This window comes from Columba livia, chromosome 16, assembly GCF_036013475.1.
Source record: "Columba livia isolate bColLiv1 breed racing homer chromosome 16, bColLiv1.pat.W.v2, whole genome shotgun sequence".
Taxonomy (NCBI): domain Eukaryota; kingdom Metazoa; phylum Chordata; class Aves; order Columbiformes; family Columbidae; genus Columba; species Columba livia.
Window position 1 is genome coordinate 12,730,170 of NC_088617.1, and position 19,873 is coordinate 12,750,042.

At 43.0% G+C, this 19,873-nt stretch overlaps 1 protein-coding gene and 1 long non-coding RNA gene across 12 annotated transcripts in view; one reads left to right on the forward strand and one right to left on the reverse strand.

The window, feature by feature from the left end:
* The window catches only part of NFATC2 (nuclear factor of activated T cells 2), a 93,619-nt gene extending 84,936 nt beyond the window's left edge, over positions 1 to 8,683 (forward strand). For all 6 annotated transcript variants that reach the window (XM_065032519.1, XM_065032520.1, XM_065032518.1 and 3 more), the window contains one exon: positions 3,559 to 8,683. In XM_065032519.1, coding sequence (XP_064888591.1) covers positions 3,559 to 3,614 — 56 coding nt within the window. In that variant the 3' untranslated portion in view covers positions 3,615 to 8,683. The remainder of the gene's footprint in view (positions 1 to 3,558) is intronic.
* LOC135575593 (uncharacterized) overlaps positions 1,790 to 19,873 on the reverse strand; it is a 117,918-nt gene continuing 99,834 nt past the window's right edge. For 4 of the 6 annotated variants that reach the window (XR_010466654.1, XR_010466655.1, XR_010466653.1 and 1 more), the window contains 2 exons: positions 10,822 to 13,338; positions 1,790 to 4,340 (listed from right to left, as the gene is read on the reverse strand). This is a non-coding gene — a long non-coding RNA (uncharacterized LOC135575593). The remainder of the gene's footprint in view (positions 4,341 to 10,821; positions 13,339 to 19,873) is intronic. The other 2 variants (XR_010466656.1, XR_010466657.1) reach the window with 2 other exon arrangements.

The following is a 19,873-nucleotide window of genomic DNA, read 5'->3' on the forward strand; positions in this document are numbered from 1 at the left end:
GTGCATGCTGGGCAGCAGCCAGGACCGTGCTTTGCCTGGTCCCCTTTGGAGGCCACACTTAAAATTCAGGGTTCAGCTTTCCTCCCCAGACCCCCCGATGCCATCGGTTCCTCCCTGTGTGTCTAGTGTTCGCTTTGCATGTCAAACGCCTCTTGGCCGCGTTGGCGGAGCAGACGTGGAAGGTGCAGGATCCCTGCCTGGTGCATATTCTGGATGTATAATATGGAATAACACCAGTAAAGTTGTTATTCTGAGGCGTGTGTGAATGTCCGTGCGCGCGTGCATGTATGTGAGTGTGTGTGCGTGTATAGAACCAATTAGGAGGAGCCTGACTCACTGCCAGCTAAAATTGGAGGCAGTTTTCTGTCTCTGGACTACTAGTTGAAGCTTGGTATTTAATACAACCCACTATCATCCCGCAAGTGAATACACTCCAGATTTCTATCTGAGTGGATGTGAATTAGAGTCTTAATGTCTTTGAGGACTGGAGCCTGAGAGACTGACTGTAACCCATCAAAGCTGAATGATTAGAAGAACGCAGACATTCTCCCATGATTTCAGCTGGCCTGGAGATCTCCAAGCACTGGGGATGCTGTAATACTCGTACAACAGCAGTAACTAACGGAGGATGTGCTGAAGGGATTCAGGCCTAACTAGGCATTTCCTTGGTCTGGATGGCTGACGTCAGCTGTAATTTCAGTATCTTATTTTATTATTTAATCTTTCGTTATCCTCATGGCCCCATTTAATCAGTTCTCTCTCATTAAATGAATCAATAGCAGTGTGCTCCAGAGCTGCCACGTTACGCACCTTAAGTAACAATGTTTTATTTATTAATCACATAATCTCTATTTCCTTTCTGTTAGAAATGAGCAAATAATGAGAACTGATACTTGAGATGCATTTTAACCATGCTACCAAAAAAAAGATAGGTGGGAGTTCAGAATAGCAAGCTCAGCACACGATCTCAGCTTCCTCTGAAGTTCAGATATGTCTCAGTTTGCTGATTTTATTTAACCTGCTGTTGAAACCCCAGTCACTGAGATTACACCTGGATCTGGAGCAGATCACCAAAGACGTGTGATTTCACTAGGCTAAGTCTAGAAGTCACTCCAAGCTGGGAGATAATTGCCCTGGGATCCATATATTTTCATTAGATTGAGGAGCTTTGGTTGTAAAGTAGTACTCTTAGTGCTGGGACAATCGTTGACTTGCACATCCTTCCCTTAGAGCTCCCAGCCTAGTTTTGCCCAGCCTAAACTACACCTAACTCCCCTTGCCGTGTGGATTTAGGTGAAATTCAGGGTGACTACAGGATGTTCAGGCCACCAGGATCTCCCTTGTTGTTCAGATACTGACAACAACACTCCAATTTGCCACCTGTAAGAGAGGACCGAGCTGCGCCTGAGCATGGCCCTGCAGCCCGTCTCTGGGCTTAACGTTTCATACCGTTCCCCTGCAGCTTTGCAGCTCTTTTCAGATTGCAGTCCCCCCCATAACCTCAGCCCACAGAACCCACTGCGGACCTCCCATGCGGCACACAGGAGGGAAAGTGAAGTTTGCAGGCTGAGTAAGCCCTTTACCGCACTGTCCGACCTGCCCGGAGCCGGCGAGCAGAGGCCCCTGTGCTGGCCGGGCTCCCGGCCTGCGGGCGCTGCACCACGGATTGGGAAACAGAGCCAAAAATGGACCCCTTGAAAGCTCGTAGGTTTAGTAAACTCAGTTATCTGCTCATTTTTCACTAATTAACCCTTCCTAGATGAAGACGACTGTTGGCGCTGATATTTCCACAGGCGGTGGCTTTATTAAACGAAAGGAAACTCACACGCGGCATTTTTGGTACTCCGGCTGCTCAAACAAACGCGCCGATAAATAAACCGGCCCGCAGTCTCAGCCCGCTTGTTTTTAGAAAGGAAATGGCCCCGTAAGAGTGGGTGCCCACTTTTTTTACCTCACCGCTATTTTTAGCCGAGGCTGCGAAAAATTTCCATCGGAGACCTGCTCCCCTCATTTCCTGGGCAGAGCAAACAGGAAACTCTTCTGACTGAGCCCAGGGAGGTTTTTTGCCTCAAAATGGACCAACCTCACCTCCCGCTGGTTGCTGGCTTGCACTGCAGAGCAGCAACACAGCAAACACCCCGCAGATGTGCTTGATTTGCAGGGATTGACCCAAAAGGCTGGTAGAAAGTTGGTTGGGTTGGGTGAGGGGGAGAGGATGGGAGTTCTGCTGTCAGCCATGCTTTTTTTGCCCATGTTCTCTCCGAGGGGCACCAATCTGGTTGAAATCAGGCAATTTCTGGCTGGAATTAGAAAGAGCGAAAGTCCGGGCTGTTAACGGTGGGATTTTTGAGCACGGAGGGATGGATCTTGTGTGGCTTCAGCTCCCTGCTCCCCCCAAGCACCTGTGCCCACCGCAGCAGACATCCCTACAGGAATAGGATGGAACATTGCAAAAAACATAGATTTTAGCTTCTCAGAGATAAATTCCATTGCATGTAGAGTGGAGGGAGCTTTCAAGCTACTAGTCGTAACTATTAAAAATTAATACATGTTCCACTTCTGAGACAATAAGAGATCGGGCACCTTTTTTTTTTCTAGTTGTTGGGAAGTGGTGAAATAATATATTAAATTGTTAGAAAATTTGGTCTTTTGGTTTCAAGGCAAATTTGTCAAAGTAGATAAACAGTTTCCGAACCGTGGACCGCCCTCCTTGTTGAATCCAGCGCCAAGGAGCTGCATGTGAAATGGAGCCCCAAAACAGGCAGTTCTGGAGTTTTGCACCAAAATGCTCCTATTTCAGGTCTCTCTTAATGGAAGAGCAGCCCAGAGAGAGAATTGTTGTTCCAAGAGATACCAAAGGGTGCTTCAGGCAAATAAGTGTGAAAGGTAGACAGGAGCGAGTGGCCGTTGTGTATAACATGTAGTATTGTTTTGATTTGTTAAACAAAGTTTTTCAGTGTCCTCTCTTGAGCTTCATGAAGAAGCCTGTCCCAGCCTTCCCAGTGGTGCATGGAAGTTTGTTTATGCCACAATCTACAAACGAACTATAACAAAAATGTAGAGCAAATAGAGTCTACAGTGAGATTTGATTTGCAGTCTCTCTGTTTTCAGCACTGTCCACTATGTTTCCTCCAAATCTGGCCTTTCTCTTTCCAAAATATTCTTATTTCATCCTAATGAAAATGTTAAAATGCTCAGATACTTACAGATTTTTATTTGGTTTTAACCCGGGTAAAGGAAATATCTGTGAAAGCGGGAAAGTGTTGTGTACGTGAGGGATGTAGCATGTACTGGACCCACAGTACCACTTGCCAGCTGTGTTTTTATGGCACCTGAAGCATGCTGAGCACAGTGGAAACCCCCTCTCTCCACTCCTTCCCCTTTGCCTTTCAAAAGTACATAGGCTGGGTAACGAGACTGAAAGTTTTAAGTTTTAATAGAATTATGTTATGAATACACAGGGTACACTTTCAGCTTAACAGCAAACCACCCAAGGATTGCTTTTACTTCTTGTGATTTTGAAAGTGCTCTAACATTTCTTCCTCTTTTATTTCACAGTTAACGAAATTATCAGGAAGGAATTTTCTGGACTCCCTGCCAGAAACCAGACATAGAAGAAGAGATTTGTGAGACAACTTTTACCAAATCCTTCCATAACTGACCTCTTAGATCCTTCCAGTGCCCCTGCAACCTCCTGCTTCCTTAACTGTTCATCTCAAGGCACCAGTTCAATGCAAGGAACAATGTATTGGCATCAAGCTGACAGCCTTGACTAAGCAACTCGCCACCTCTCTCTGTAAACATCAAGAAGGACACCCTTCCTTTCGTCCGAAGATCGTATTGTTCTCATATAACAGAGCATCTGTCTGAGGAAACTCTTCAAGCCTGCTGCAAAGTATCTGTCTATGTATCGATCCATCTTAGTAATAAGGGAGAAGTGAGATGTCACTCCTGAACACCGCACAAAGCAAGGGAGGTTATATATTAGTGCTTATTTGGGTGGGGTGGGAAACGGGGGAAGAAAGAGTAATATATTCCATAAAAGAATAACGACATTTTGCGGTTCACTAACAATGACTTGCCCTCCAGGTCTCAAAGCCTTTTTGAGAAGTCTTATTGTTGTAGGAAACTGAGGCAACCCAAGCTTGCTCGGCCTTTATCCGACCTGGGACCAAAAGCCATCTGTTCTGCCTCTGAGCACTGTGATCAGTATTTCAAACAGTAGATGTCAGCTGAATCCAGGAGTTTTCTTCATTTTTCTTGTCAGACTGGAAAGGAATTTGAAGGAGAAGGATGCTCACAGAGAACCAGTGAAAAGAGCAATTCAGCAGTTGTAGCACCTGTCCCAAGGTAAAATAAACCCAGGTAAAACAGATATTAATATATAGGAGTCAGAGTAAATCCAAAGATTTTTTTATGGTCGATCCGTATCAATGTTTAGTCAGTGTATGAACACATCTTAGATATTTTCTCTCTTTGAAATTGTTGCTGTTTCTTTTCATATAGAACCTGCTATTAGCTCATAACTTATCTCATTTAGCAGCTCTAACATTTAACCACGCAAGCGACAGAGGAAAATAATTGCATCTGACAGAAACCATATGTTCCAGCAAAAGTATACACTTACTTATAGTCACCTTCTCTCTTTAGCTTTGCAAAGCTACCAGCGATTTCTGGAAAGGTTAGATTTTCATGTGTGTTTATGTTTTGCTTCATGTGTTAGAATATACTGTACCGGCACAGGCTTATCGTGATGAGAGATAACCGCTGCCATCTGCAGTTGTACAGCTAGCAAGTTTATAACGTTTTGGTTACTGCTACCATGGTGTGATTAAAAAGGCATTATGAGTGGATAATCAATGTACAGTAAAAGATAGCCGTAGTATTGTAGGAACTACGTAGTAATTTTTCCTGGTTTTGTAAGTGAGAAACGCTGACGTTTTTGGAGAGCGCAGAGCCTGAGCTCTAGTCTAGAACACACAGTGAATCTGTCCTGTTCTCGGGCGGTTCACAGTCAACTTTGCTGAATGTCAGTGCATCCACACGCTCACAGCAGGAATTAGGATAGACGAATAAAGCGGAGTAGCTGCATAAACCCATTCACAGAAAACAAACAAAAAAATCCCCAAATAACTGACAAAAACTTTTTTCTTGCTGGATTTTAAATAGAATATCAAAGATGACCAGGAACTTCTTTGCAAATCTGTAGGCGCACTGATGTAATCTAAAAAATCTTGCTCTTATTCGGTGATTGTCCGTAGCAACTGCTTGTCAATAGTCCTCTGTGTGCAGATGAGCAGCTGATCTCCAAGTCAGATCACTGCTCTCCAGCTCCACCAGTGACCCTCCGCAAGGAGCCGCTGCAGCGTGCGTGTTCGCCATGCGCACCGAGGTTTATTGTTCTTTTCTTGCCACTGTCCCCCATTGATCCTTTAAGCATCTTTCTCCCCTTTTTACTATAAGGCATACATGTGTATAGCAGACAAGAAAAGGGCGGACTCATTGGAAAGGCTTTTCAGCGAGCAAAGGGACCCAGGTAGGCAAAGCCCTGAGCTCCTGCATCTTCCATCAAAGCAGCTTTGCAGGATGCACCCATGAAACACGCGCTCTTTCACTGAGCATTGAGATTTCCACTGCTCTTCCCTGGTCCTTTGGACACTTTGCTGTAGCGAGGGGGAGAGGAATATATATATATATATATATATATATTTTTTTTTTTTTTTTTTAACGGTTTTACAAGTGCTTTACTTGTGTTTGCAATAGCTGTATTGCTTCCTCATTTTAATGCATAGTTATTAATCTGTATGTGTGTTTGCGTAGGTGCATATACATATATTTATATAATATAACCACACGTGTTTAGCTATACGTGGCTATATTATATATGTATTATTATATGTAACCATCCCATCCCCCATCACAAACTTGGGTCACGATCCTGTTAGTGGCTCCAGTCAGCCGGACGTATACGGGCTCCTGAAACCAGCTACTGGATCGAGGGTTCATAAGATGTATATAATATAGACTACATTTTAGTGGTTTTATTTACAGCTACACAAGCTCAGGCTGTGCTTCTCTGCCTGCTTCTACATGCAACTGTTAGTTAAATAATAGAGCTTTAACCAACTTTATATTTATTAACAGAGAAAGGGAGTATCCTCAGACATAGCATTGCGCGTTGTTGTTTCTTTTTAAAAGGAAAAAACGATATGTTAAAATTATATAGCTAGGCTGAAGAACTTAAAAATATACAGTACTAAATTATTTCCTGTTCTTGCTGAGCAGTGTTTTTCCAGTATTAATATTTTTTTTACTTAACACATCTTGCTTGCTGTAGAAGCATTTAGCTTAACCTTGGAAGAGTTAATACCATTTGGTGAGTAATTTGTTCTCACTTTATCTGGAAGATAGCCATATTTGCACATGAGGAAATTCTGTCTTTCCTCAGTTGTCTGAATGTTTCACCACAGTGCCTTCCTGCCATTGTACCAAAGGCCTCCAAATATATTGTCTACAGGGTGAACAACTCTAATGCATTTTCCATCAAAGTTATACCATGCGAAGTACATGGGGCTGGTTGGAGCGCAAAGTTCATCTCGTTTCTTTTGTGTGTGTGTGTCCGTGTGCATTTTTTTATTTTTAAACTTCCATTTTTCCATCCATGCTTTGGCTGCAAATACAGGATGAGCTTCAATAAACTTCTGCATCAAATATACAAATATGTAGAATAAAACCATCATTCATGATACGTAAACAGTCTGAGAGTGGAATGGGAGCAGACAGATATCAGGATGATTTTGTTTTGGCAGTTGTGAGTGTTGGAAATGCAGTTTGCCAGGAGAGTCATTGCTCGTGAAGATACTTGCAAGGAAGTATGAAGTCTCGTTTTTGTTTTTCTCCATGAGAATGAGCAAAACGTAGGATCTGAACAACAGCGACGGAATGAAAGTGTCTAATGTATGTGTTCTTATTGGTAGAAAGAATGTAGAAGAGCCATGGGTTTTGCACTTGCTTTATTTGTATCCATGTAAATATGTATCACTTCCATTCTTCGTGTAGGAATACGGCATTTTCTGAATGTAGAATATTTCCAAACCCAGCACTATGTTATTCTCTATTGTATAAAATGCTGCTGCTTAATAACATATCTAAAACAGTTCTCAAATTAGCTAGCATGTTTTTAAAGTATATTTTGTAATCCATATCTTTACAAAAAAGTGTCTATGCTTTTTGTCTGACCAAATATGCAACACCTTTTGGATTAAGGGTAGTATTTATAAAGGATCAATCTTCATTTTCTGAGGGTATTACTTTTCTATGCAATTGTTGTTGAACTGTTATTGTCCAAGAAAAAAAGATGCAGTTGATAATTTTTCCAAAGACTTCAAAGACAGCTTTAAACACTTCACAAATGTGTTTCTAAATATTTCAATCTGACTTTTTCCCCTGCATTTCTTTCCAAATTGCTACTTAATAGGGAACAATTATCTGCCAGATGGGATTCAAGAAAATTACTCTTTTAATTTCAAATCTTAAATTGATTCAGATCATCATAAATTTTGCAATGCTTTAAAAATCATCTGATGTTCCAGTTTGTCTGCAATTCTGAGTGGTTTGCTATTTATATTACGTGTTCCTGTGCAATAGGAAGAGACGCCAACGTTGGGCTTAGACTGAGCGAATTGCAAATTCTCCAGAAATCAACTGTTTTCCTTATCATTTACATCGCAGTGATTTCTTACCTGTAAATGTAAGGTACCCATCTGCCATCAAAGTTTTAATTCTTTATTCATCTCAGTTCAGAATGAATAAGCCACCTTTTTTTGAATGTTTGACATAAGATTGACATCTGTCTTTTTTAGTGTCTGCTACTTTATAACTGCAGTGGGTGAGAGCTGAGGGCAATTTGTTTAACTATCGGTACCTAAGGTCCGTTTGAGGTTTGTTTAGCCATTTTCATTGTTCCTGGGGTCTAAAAAATAAATAAATTGGTACCTTTATTGTAATAAACTTCAAATGAAGATGCTGGTGCTGTAAAATATCATATAGGCTGTAAATGAATGGTCATCTGGGGAAAAGTTAGTATTTTGAGTTTCTTTCCACTAACTCTCACAAAATAGCAAAACTGGGTAGGAACTTCTAGAATGCCAGAGTGATAAAGATGAATAAAGAGCGATGTGTTTGCAATAGCCCAGAAATCCACAGATGTGTTGTTGGAATAATTGGTTATTCCAGGATTAAACTGCCATCATTTTCCTGATGCTGATTGGTACCTCACTGCAACACAAGTGGTGAGACCTGGGAGCAGAGAATTGAGGTACAGCCTCAGACTTAATAATGGTGGCCTAATTGGGACTTACCTAGTTGTGTGTGTAATTATGAAGTGATCCCCCCTCCCTGAAGTCCAAGCCTCCTTGCTGAAGCCATACCCTGTATGTTTATAGCTACATGAGTGAGCAATTGTCACATAAATCATCCCAACAGATGTCTTGTCTTTTTAATCAAATTGTTTCTTCAAAAGCCTAACTTTAAAAATTGGAAAGGGGTTTATATCATTCACATTCCTACAACAACATTGTTAACCTCCAATGTAATGATTTTTTTTTTTGCTATCTGTAAAATATTTTTATATATTGCCTGTACTATGGTAGTTTAGCAATAAATGAAAGGATAACAGCTGCTTCATGAGTGTTTGGTCTATTCTTATATACCTTTGTCATCTTTGCTAAACTAGTATCAAGTGGGTGAGTCTTGTCCTCATCACCCTCCTAAATACTCACAGCTGGGATGTGCACAAGGATTTCTGAGCACAGAGCACGTCTTTGTGAATGGGATGCCCAGTACCCCTTTGCATCAAGATGCCATTCAGGTTCTGTAGATGGGACAGATTGATTCATACAGTGACAATTTTATTAACTTCTTCATTTTCTCTTATTGTCTATTCTCCCTCATTTAATTTTCTGTTCCTGGCAGCACCCTCCCAATAAAAAGCACTAAACAGGCCCCACCAACAGGTACTCCACAGTTTTCACATTAATTACCACCTGTGTAAATGCCTGGCTGCAGTAGCATATGCTTTTTAGAGACTGGGGATGTATTGCATTTAATTTTTGTTCATTTAAAGCTTAATTCTGCATTTCTCTGCTGAAGACACTAAAAGATACATTTTCATACTGCTGTGCTGGAAGAATGCCCAGAGCCCATTATGTCTCCGTAAGAGTCGCGTTTATACAGTGTACAATTAAAGACATTTACCTTAACAAAAATCAATATTATCCTTTGCATTTAAAAAGAGGGAATTCAAACCATATTTGATGCGTTTGTTGGACGCAGAGCAAGCGCTTTGCTTTGCTAATTCACAAAAGCCTCAGAGCAAGCGCCATGTGGAAGTTCTTAACTCCCAGTATACCGTACAAAGGCTGGGAAGCTCATAAACCAGACAGGCTTCGCCAACAAAGAAGCTGTTACTGGCTGGGAGAGAACATTTTATGATGAGCAAATATATGGCACACAAGATTTTAGCTTTATTCAGCAACAGGAAAATTTAAGTAACTTAACCTGGAAATTCCACTGCTGAGGGCTGAGAACTTGAGCACCTGACCTGATACTCTGGCTTTAATTTAGATTTTGGGTCCAAATTAAAAGATTACAATAGTACCCCAGACTTTTAGTCTTAACAAGAAATTTCCTGGATTTTGTAGACTTAGCTCACTCCTTTATACCCCTTCAACACAGCTGACTTTTTTCCCAGGTTTACTTTTCATGGTAGCAGCAAGGAAGAAAAATTAATGTGTCTAATGAACATCTGGGTTTTGTATGAGAACTTGCTCCATTGTGTAAATATGTGATTTACAAGCTTAAAAAAAAAAATAACCCACACCGTAATTTATTCAATTTAAGAAGCTGCCTTTCAGCTTCAGACCAGCTTATTTTCTAAATACATCATCACTGGCTTGCTCAGGTGGCCACACTCAACTGGCTGCTGCTAAGGGATCTTCGCAGGAGAGATGAGCTCCCACCCACCACTGTCCCCATCATCTTCCCTGCCCCTGCTCAGCTCCTGTGCCTTAGCACAGAACATTTATCTCACCTACCAGGGCCTTGAATTATTTGTATTTAGGGCAGGGAAGGCCACAGCACAGGATTTGAACTCCTGCTAAACCGAAGGGCAAGGCTGCGGGCACAGCAAAATTGCTGAGGTTGTGAGGAACCTCGAAGCTCGGGGCAGGGGAAGGTGGGAGAAGCCGCGGGAGCTGCACTGCACATGAATTGGCCAAATGCAGGCACTAGAGGTGACCGCAGCACAAAGGCAGAAGGTAGAACCAAAACTGCAGCTGTAATCAAGCAGGAGCGCACAGAGGCAGGCCAGAGCAAGGAAGGCAGGCAAGTAAAATATACATGATCTCTATCTGCCTCTCAGCAAGAAATATCAATAGTAAAATGATGTAATTTTGTGAGCATTGCAGTCTATGAACCTACGAGAGCTCACACCACTCAGGGATTTTGGATGAAACGGACTTTCAGGCTGGGCTATGGGGAGGAAGCAGCCAGTGTTCATCATTCCAGCCTTGTTTTCTTCAGAAAACAAGCTAAAAGCATCACAAACCTTCCTTGACCAACTGCAGCACAACTGTGGGAGGGTCCGCAACTGAAGAAATCATTTCTAGGCAGTATTAACTGCTCCAAGGGCAAGGCTGTTCCTTGGCCCCTGGATAGTGCCCAGCAGTAAAAAACCACGGCATAATGCAACATTTGGCATAACCTATGCTACATCTGAAGCCACTTGTTTTAACTCTGCCATTTATATACCAGAATACATACCTGCTTCTAGCTGAAAAATTACAGCCTGGTTGGGGAAGGATGCGCAGTCAGAGGTGATGGCCGCACGTGCTGCATGGCAGGTGAAGGAGCTGGATGGAGTTTTCATCCATTCTATGGGAGCGTGTGTGCAGGAAGGATGAACATGTGTTACAGGTTCACTGCAACTACCAGTAAACTTTCCCCACCTAAAGTAAAATCAAAGGGTTTCCAGCATAAGAAAAACATCCATGGGAAATGAGGCCTTGTTAGAGTCATTTACTTACCAGGAGAGCTGTTCATGCTAATTCCCCAAACTTTCCAGGCTGATTTATAATAAAGCAGCTTCCCAGCACAGGCATTTCTCATGTCTCCAGCACAGCAATCTGCTCAGGTGCTGTACAAGGACCTCAAGAGCAGCACAGCCACTGGGCCACCCCAAGGGTGACAGATTGGCCACACAGAGCACGAGAACATGACAGCGATGGGACCCTGCGGACTTTCCATGTCACTGGCTACGATTCAGTCAAAGTCAAGCTCCATTGACTAGGAGGTTATTTCTTCTCAGAGGGAGAGTAAGGACTCAGCTTTGACCTGCTCCCTCTGCACACTCTTAATATCCCAAATACTTAATAAGGCAAGATCACTGGTGAGATGAACAGTCCTGAGGCTTAAGTTAGCCTGAGCAAATTTTTCATGAAGCCTTCACTTAACCTTATGAAAGATGAGCAGGGTCAGGAAAACCTTCTCAGATGCCTGATTATATCAGCAGGAGCAAGCCACTGAAATGTAAGCCCAACAGATGTTTAATTTCTAAGCTTTTTCTTGTTAACCTTCACTAAAGGAAAAGGGAGCAGAGACATTTCTTTTTGAGTTTGAATCTCCCGTGGCTAGTTCAGTCTACCATTAGCACAGGAGTGCCTTTCTTTCCTTGCTTTTTTTTCTCCCAATTCTAAACTCAAACAGGTCTATAAATCAGGATTCTCTTGCAAGAAACCATACTGGCTTCATTTACCTTTAAAAAAGACCATATAACATAAGAAATAAATAGAAGGAATAAATGTAATCGGACCATGCCCACATATCTTATGTTTTCTAGGCTTTTATACGAGAATGGCCTATGTAATACTTTGCCTTAAAACAGCACTGCTCTCTCTAGGCTGCAGGCTGGGGCCAAAGCAAAGTCTATATAAAATGTGCTCTTTAGGCTGCACAGAGGGTTGGTGTTTGGTTCTTTTTTCCCTTAGCAAGAAAAAACAAAGTCTGGGGAAATCCAGTGAAGGGTTTGCTGCAGCACAGAATGTCACTGCCATCTGCAGGGAAGGCACGCTCAGCGCTGAGCATGGATCCTGCAACCCTCCCCACGGCCCCCATGGGACACCTCTCCATGGAGACCCTCCCCACGGCCCCCATGGGACACAACCTGTCGAGGTTTGATTGCGAGGTGACAATAAAACCATGGCAGATGTATTGTTAACCCCCTCTCGCCCCCTTCTGTGCCTTTAGCCCCTCCATCTCCCCCCTTCCCACTCAGGACAGGGATGGAAAGAAGGACAAAGAGAAGAGAGTTGGAAAAATTAAAAATGTTTTACTAATGCTACCAATAAAAATAGAGAAAATAATAAAAAATACACAAAACCAAACTGCAGGGCTGGCAGCCGAAGTCCTGGACTGGACTCTGCAGCCAACTAGAGCTGGATTCAGTCTCTCACTAGGCCTCAGTTCACAAGGTCCTCTCCTAATGGTGGCCATAAGGAAAAGGGACAAGATGGTCGTGATCTCCCATTTTTATACAAACTATCATGTGAATGGGATGTAATACTTAGTTGGTCAGGTTTTGGTCACCTGTTTCTCGTTGCCCCTCTTGCAAGATGTCCATCCACGCATATCAATGACCTCACACACCATCGCTATGTCTACCAAAACATGTATCTAACTTTCAGGAGTGTGCATTTAATAAGAAGGCTTTAGCTGACAGGCAAATTCACTGAAAGAGAAACTTGTTTTTAACAAAACCAGAACACCACCCCACCGAGACCCCCATTCCCGCAGGGCAGAGCTGCAAGGAGCAGCACCCAAGGGTGGCTCACAGGCTCCAGCTCTCAGGAGGGACTGAGGAACAGAACCGGCTGGAGGTGATGAAAAGGCAAATTCACTTCTGAATGAGGTTAACCTGTCAGGTGTTTTATAAGCAATCAGAGTCAGAGGCTGACCTGGCAGGAGCTGAATGTTAGACTCACCCATTCAGCCCAGCCATCACTTTATCCAGAGCATTTTTCGGTGGCGAAGGAATCCAAGAGCAACAAAAAGAGAAGAGTACTGAAACAGTATTTGTGGACTCACCAGTGAGTGAATGGCTGCAGGTCAAGATGTCTCCTTTGAAGAATTATGCACAGTATTGTGCTTGTGACTATTTAGCAGGACAGTCCACGTGGTTATTCTTTGGAAGACATGGTGGTTTTCTAGCCAGTAAACTCCTACATCTATCAGTGCATCCCGTTTTCCACGTGGGAACATAAACCAGAAGACCCTCTGCATATGCTGTCAAGTGCACAGAAATCAAAACATTCCAAAATTTTAAACATTTTAAAATTACAAAATTCCTCAGTTTTATCCAGTGCTTTTTCACACACACAGCACAAATTTCTCAAGGAAATACTATAACCTTGTTTGCACAGATGGCAAACTGAGGCACAGGGAAGGGACTCACCCAACGCCCCAGCTCCAGCAACCGCGATGACAACTGTGGACACAATCCAGCTATCAGAAGTCTGAGCCCAGGTCAATATCTCTGCTCCTCTGCCCCCAAATTCCCGAAGGTGGCTGCCAGCATCTCACTCAGAGGAGCGAGCCCTGGGGAAGGTTGGGTGCTGGCTCCACACACTGACCAGCAACCATTGCACTCAAGTCCCATAGGGCTGGCTGGCACGGAAACTGCAGTTCACATGGACATTGTTGCTGTTGGCATGGGGCATCTGGTTCTCCAGAAGGAGAAACACCACCCTGTTATTCTGCTGTCCCTCCTTTCAGATTTATGGATCCCTCTAAGCTACAAGTGCAAGGTATTCACTTCATTTATGGTATGTGGTAGAAGTGGGATTTCAAGAATGGACCAAATACCTTCTACTTTTGCTGCAAAGACAGCAAATTCCACATTTCTCTCCTTTCCAACAGGTACAAAATTTGCATACTAATAAAGAAGTCACTGGATAGTTGTTTTGATGGAAATTCAAGGAATATGTTCCACCCTGTAATAACATGGTTTCAATGATCAATGTTCAATCCCAGATCTTGCTGTTTTAGAGGCTGGGATTACACTCCCTGTATATTGACTGATTTGATTTCAGGCTTAACCACTTGAAGATTTTTCTTTCCTCTCAAATTATATTGTGGGCATTAGTCTGTTCCTTAATGAAGAAACATCGATGTCACCAGGACATCAGTAATCCCAGATGGCAGCAGGGAGGCCCACCCTGTTGTAGACCCAGCTCAAAACCTATCGGCATTCCAGGCATATCGAATTTTGTCCCACTTAGGCTGAGGGCTGGTTCCAGCTGTGTTCCCACTATGGGAAGGAGGAGACTGGGGGTGAGATGACACGACAGAGGGAACAGCAGCAGAGCCAGCTCTGCCATCAGAGCTCTGGGGCATCGGGCAACCTGCCTTGCTTGGCTTTGCCCATGGCCAGGATCAGTCCTGCCCAAAACCATCCAGAAAAGAGCCACTGGTATGGAACCCTCCACATGCCAGATGAGCCGCTCTCTCGGCTGTCCAGCTGGAACCCCCCACTTGCGCTGTGCTTACCTGCAGCGTTGCTTAAATCCTACATCATTAAACGGTCGCATTTTTCCTGTTCATCTTTGTGCAATTTAAAATATTCCTCTCCAGAGCACTGAGTCTCTGAGATGTACAAAACCTCTCTGAATAGTCAATACTGTCTCTATGTCTGTGGTGTTGCACATCAGCACAGAATCTGCCCACTGATAGTGTCAGGCCAGGGTTTTCCCAAACCTTTTCTTTCACTTCGCTGTTAAAAGAGAAAAGGGGGAAAGAGGGAGGAGAGAGTTCATCCCACAAAGCATATTTCTTGGTTGCTGAGAGACTTCAAATCTCCCTAATGAATAAACACAGTGCACTTAATTTTGTTTATGAAAACAGACTTCTTGTGATGGCAAAAAGCATGAGTCAGCGCCCTGAGTGCAGGGGAGCGCAGCAGCTGCAGACACTCACCAAAAATCAACGCCTCGGAAACCAGAACAACTCTCAGCTCAACCGGCGCCAAGAGATGCAATTTGTCCTTTAACAAAAACCACCAGGATCCAGGGAGTGGAGAATGCATCCTCACGGCCTGGCAATTGGCTCTTGAGCACGTATTGCCATTGCTATGAAAAAGCTGAGAATTTGTGAATGAGCGGCGTGTGCCAGCTGACTCCGCGCACCCTGCCCAGCGGCATCCGAACGATGCTCTTGATGAAGTTGGCCTGAGCCTGGCTTGTGAATTTGGGCTCCTGGGTAACAGCTCCAGAGCTGCTGAAATACAGCAGAGAAACAAGAGGGAAGGTAGATACTGGAGCCCCACAAGGAAAATGATTTGCTGATTCCAAGCAGCACATTCTCCATCCACCTCTGTGTCCCCTCTGATATTTGTTGGTGTTTATTTTGCTTGGACAAAACGAGCAAATTGGGATCTGAAACCATCACTGTGGCTTCCTGGCCTGATGAAGGTCCTCAGGCTTCAAGTAAGTGCAGAGGGAACACTATTTCCTTTAAGTCATTTTACTGTCTGTACTCACTTCTGATGCACATTCCCCATCTTCTAAAGGAGAGAGTTAAGTGTACAAAATGCTCACCACAACATGCCTTTAAGGGACCCCAAGTTAACAAACACATTGTCCTTCTCACTGCAGCGTCTGGTGGTGTCTCACCCTGCCACCAGCACCCTTGCAGACTGGGGCTGATTAGATCTTCATCTAGTCCTCAGCATTTTACTGGCGCTTCATAAATAACGTCAGCCCTTCCTTCAGATCGTGGGTCTTTTATTTTCCTTCCTCAGTTTCACTGATGTAAATCTGCCATGTATGCACGAGGCTGTGCCATGGTGATGAATGATGCTGAATAAGGACCCATTTAGCCAATTTTCACTGTACAGAGTCTCATTGTGCAGAGGAGGGTTAACACACAGGGCTCTGTTCAAACAAAATGAGGTAAACAGAAGTTCAACGCTTTTCCTTCCTTCCTCAAATTAAAAAAAAATAAAAAAAATAAAATAAAAAAAAAATCTGAAGGCTAAGCATGGAGGAAGGAAAGACATTTCAGTTGAAAACCTAAAATTGCTCATCCTATATCAGTGCCTAGGTCAGATATGCAGGCAATGTGCTGGACATGAGCACAAAACACATCAAGAATAAGGTTTGTAGGTGACACAGGGAAGCCAGCCATAGATGGCACCACATGCACTGCAGAGAGCAGATCAAGCTAACCAATCTCCCTAAAAATGTCCCCAAAAGGGGACAACAGCAGCATCAACCAGCACATCCAGCTCCCCTCGGTATTTGATACCCTGCACAAACCAGGCTGCCATTGCCATCAGCTGCTGGATAACCAAAACCACCACAGCCACACACTCAGCCTCCAGCTGGTACATATTTTTAAACACACACCTACTGGGACTGACCCAAAAAATTAGGGTAGGTAAGAAATTAGCAGGTTTTCCATAAAGAGAGTGTAGTTAATATCTTTGCTGGCGAAAAGAAAACTAACCAGAAAAGAATAATAGATTTTAGCTCTGGGCTATCCACTATTAAGGGACCTTTCAAGCTTTTGCCATTTAGCAGAAGAAAGCATGGACTGATGAATAGATGAAGATTGTACTTTGCCCTATGACCACACAGTCATTTAGTATTTTCAACTACTTAAACCAGTTCTCCAACAAGCCGAAACTATTGCAGCAAACACAACATGCCTGCTAGCAGAGGAAAGCAGAGGAGGGATGCGACTCGTGGATTTTCACTGCTGAAGCCTACACTATTGAGTTGAAAAATCACCAGCTATAGAAAATATGCATAGAACAATCTCTCCAAAAACGAGTAAAACTCCTACAGGCTGAAAGGTCAGATTAATCCTATGGAAAAGTTTGCACAGGCTCAGAGATCTCAGCAATACAGATTCCGGGAGCCCACAAAGTGTCTTTGGCTGTCGGTGACACGCTGGTGTGGTCACAAAGGGTATAATATACAAACAAGCTGACAGAGGGAGATTTTTACACTGGTTTTGCACTAGCACAGATTTAAATACAGGTACAAAGCACCGAGATGAGAGTGCTAATTGCTTACAGTGCTACTGCTGCGTTGTATTAGTTGCTTTCATAGTTTTTCTTTCTCAGTATAATTGATTTGCCCTCTCTCTCATGCAGCCAATGCCCCTAACCCATTTTCCTCATATTAAAAGGAAATTGTAGTTTCAGAGTGTTATTCATTCAGCACCTTTCAACAGTAACTGTATGTTCGTGTTACGTATCAAGTTGAGCCTTGGATAAATAAAACACAGCAAGTAATACAAGAAGTCCTTCTGTAGACTTGTAAGTCACAGGTCAGTGCTTTCTTTCACTGTAATTCATGGAAAAAATGCCATAAAGAAGTGAAAACTCTGTGATCCAAGACCTTTTCCTATTTTTGGTACCCAAAGCTTAAGATGGCTGAATCACAGACGAACCCTTTTCCAGTTCCTTTGAAGTTTCTGATTAAACAATGACTTTTCATGTATCTTCAACACTAAACCAATTCTTTATCGCCACAATGGCAGCAAATGGGAGAAGATGTGACATGAGCCCAAACAAATGAGTCCAAAACCTGTGGAAATTCCTCCCCTAGCTCTCACCAAAGTGGAACTTTTCCCTGGCTCCAGAGCACAGGGCTCAAGGGCCCCATCTCCCTGCAGCACCCGAACACCTCGAGGACCTGGAAAGGTCTTGGCCCTTCAGAACAGTCAGACACAAAGTACTAATACAAAGAAATAACGGTGAATAACAATTTCCCCACAAGATCCATTTGAAATAGTCTGTATCCAAAAGTACTTACAATTCAGGGGGGAAAAAAAGTCTATTAAAAACTAGTTCTGTGGTACTAAACTTGGCTCAAATCAGCCCCTTAAAAACAAACAAAAAATCCCTAAGCACTGTAGATGAGTTGGCTTTTCACCAACAGAGGCTTGATTGAAAATCAAATGCAGATGTGAACTGAAAAAAAGCAGCAACTTCAGCTCTCGGAGCAGCGGCTCGTTGTTGGCACGCTCCGCAAAAGTATCAGTGTAAACTGGTACCGTCTGGACCGCGCTGCAGCCTTCGTGGCAATTATGCGGCCAGAGTGTTCTTGCTGTCCCCATTAAGATAAACAGTGCTCTCCACAAGAGAAAGGAGGGATTAAGGCAAGCAAAAATAGTTAAAAAAAAGGACTCAGATGGGAAAGCTTCGTTTTCTTAGAGCTAAGGGGTATGTGTGCAACTCGGTGTGAAGAGTGAAAGAATAAGCCAAGAAATCCATCCTCTGCCTTTTCCCTGATGATGCTCCACCAGCCCAGCCTGCAACCACCCACCAGAGAACAGCACCAGGCTGGAAAAGGGGAAGACAAGAGCACTGAGCAGTTTTAAACTCCATTAAAAAAGAAACGAAGAAGGAAGATTGATGATAAAAGATGTTTTGTGCTGTACTGGCAGAGGAGCAGAATTGATGATGTGATGAGTCAGTTCCCTCTCCAGCATTAACAATCCTCAACATGCATCTTGCAAAAGCAGCCTCTGTTTGGGGTCCCTGACTCTGACAGCAGCAATACTTTCCTTGGGACCAGCATGTCTTCTTTCAGGGGAAGAAAAAACTACCCCTGCACCATTACAAATTATTTGAGGGGAGGAGGGGCTGCTTGAGTAGCTTGTTACCCTTCAAGGCAAGAGAGAACATTTTGTATCAAAATAAATTTCATGTGAAGGATCCTATTTGTTGCACAAAATTCAGCCAAATCTAGCTTGCCATACCCAGAAATCCTAAGAGAATTAAACTTGAAAAATTGAAAATCTAATCCATTTCCACATGCAGAATTGAACTTTGCAGGATTCTCTCCTGCACACCCAAACTCTCCCTCCCTTGTGCAGGATGCTTGCGGTGCCTATCACACCAATGACACATCGCCTCTTGGCAAAGAGATGCACTAAATGAGACTTGACTCAGAGACCTGCTCACCAACAGCAGCAAAAATTCCCCTCAAAGTTTCCTACAGAAGCAGAGCCAGAAGGTAACTCTGCCTTTCTTGATTAATTCTCTCTGGAGAGTGAGAACTTGGAATGTCTCTGCAATACTGCATAGCTGTGTGGTTTTTAAAAGAAAATAATTAAGTCTGTAATAACATATAGCCCCAGAAACATTAGTTTTCCTCATTTTGTCCAATTTATCTACAACAAAATAATCTGAGAACAGAAATACCGCTAAAGCACAGAGAGTGGAAATAAGATTCTTGCATTAGAAAACCATTCACCAACATGGCCACGGATAAAATATCAGCTCTGCTCCATGACTCATCTCTGAATCTATAACTATTTAAATACCAAAGTACTTTGAATTTTATGTGGTCACAAAAAATAGCAACAGGCAATTGAATTCACATCCTCAATGTGCAATACTGTATTAAGGAAAGCTCTCCACTCAGCCATCTGCTTTCTCTTCCCCCTTTTTCTCATTTCTTCATCATATTGGATTCCTACCTCCTTTTTCTCCCAAGAGAGCATCCAACCCCAAAAAGCACTTGCAACTTTGCAGAACCATATCGGAAGAAATGTGGAAATATTCTTTGAATTTTCACAGGAACAGCCTTCACACTCTTTACACAGCAAAATGCTGTGCATTTCTTATTATAAAGAAACTCTTTGAAGCTATCTCCATATTGTTCAGCCACCACAGTTATCAGCCCCAGCAAAAGAACAAAGATAGCACTAATTAATCGCTGTGTGACTCTAAAAATGAAGATTTTTCTCTGCTTTTGACTCTGGTATCTCCTGGAATATCTGCACAGAGTACCAGCTCCTGCAGGCT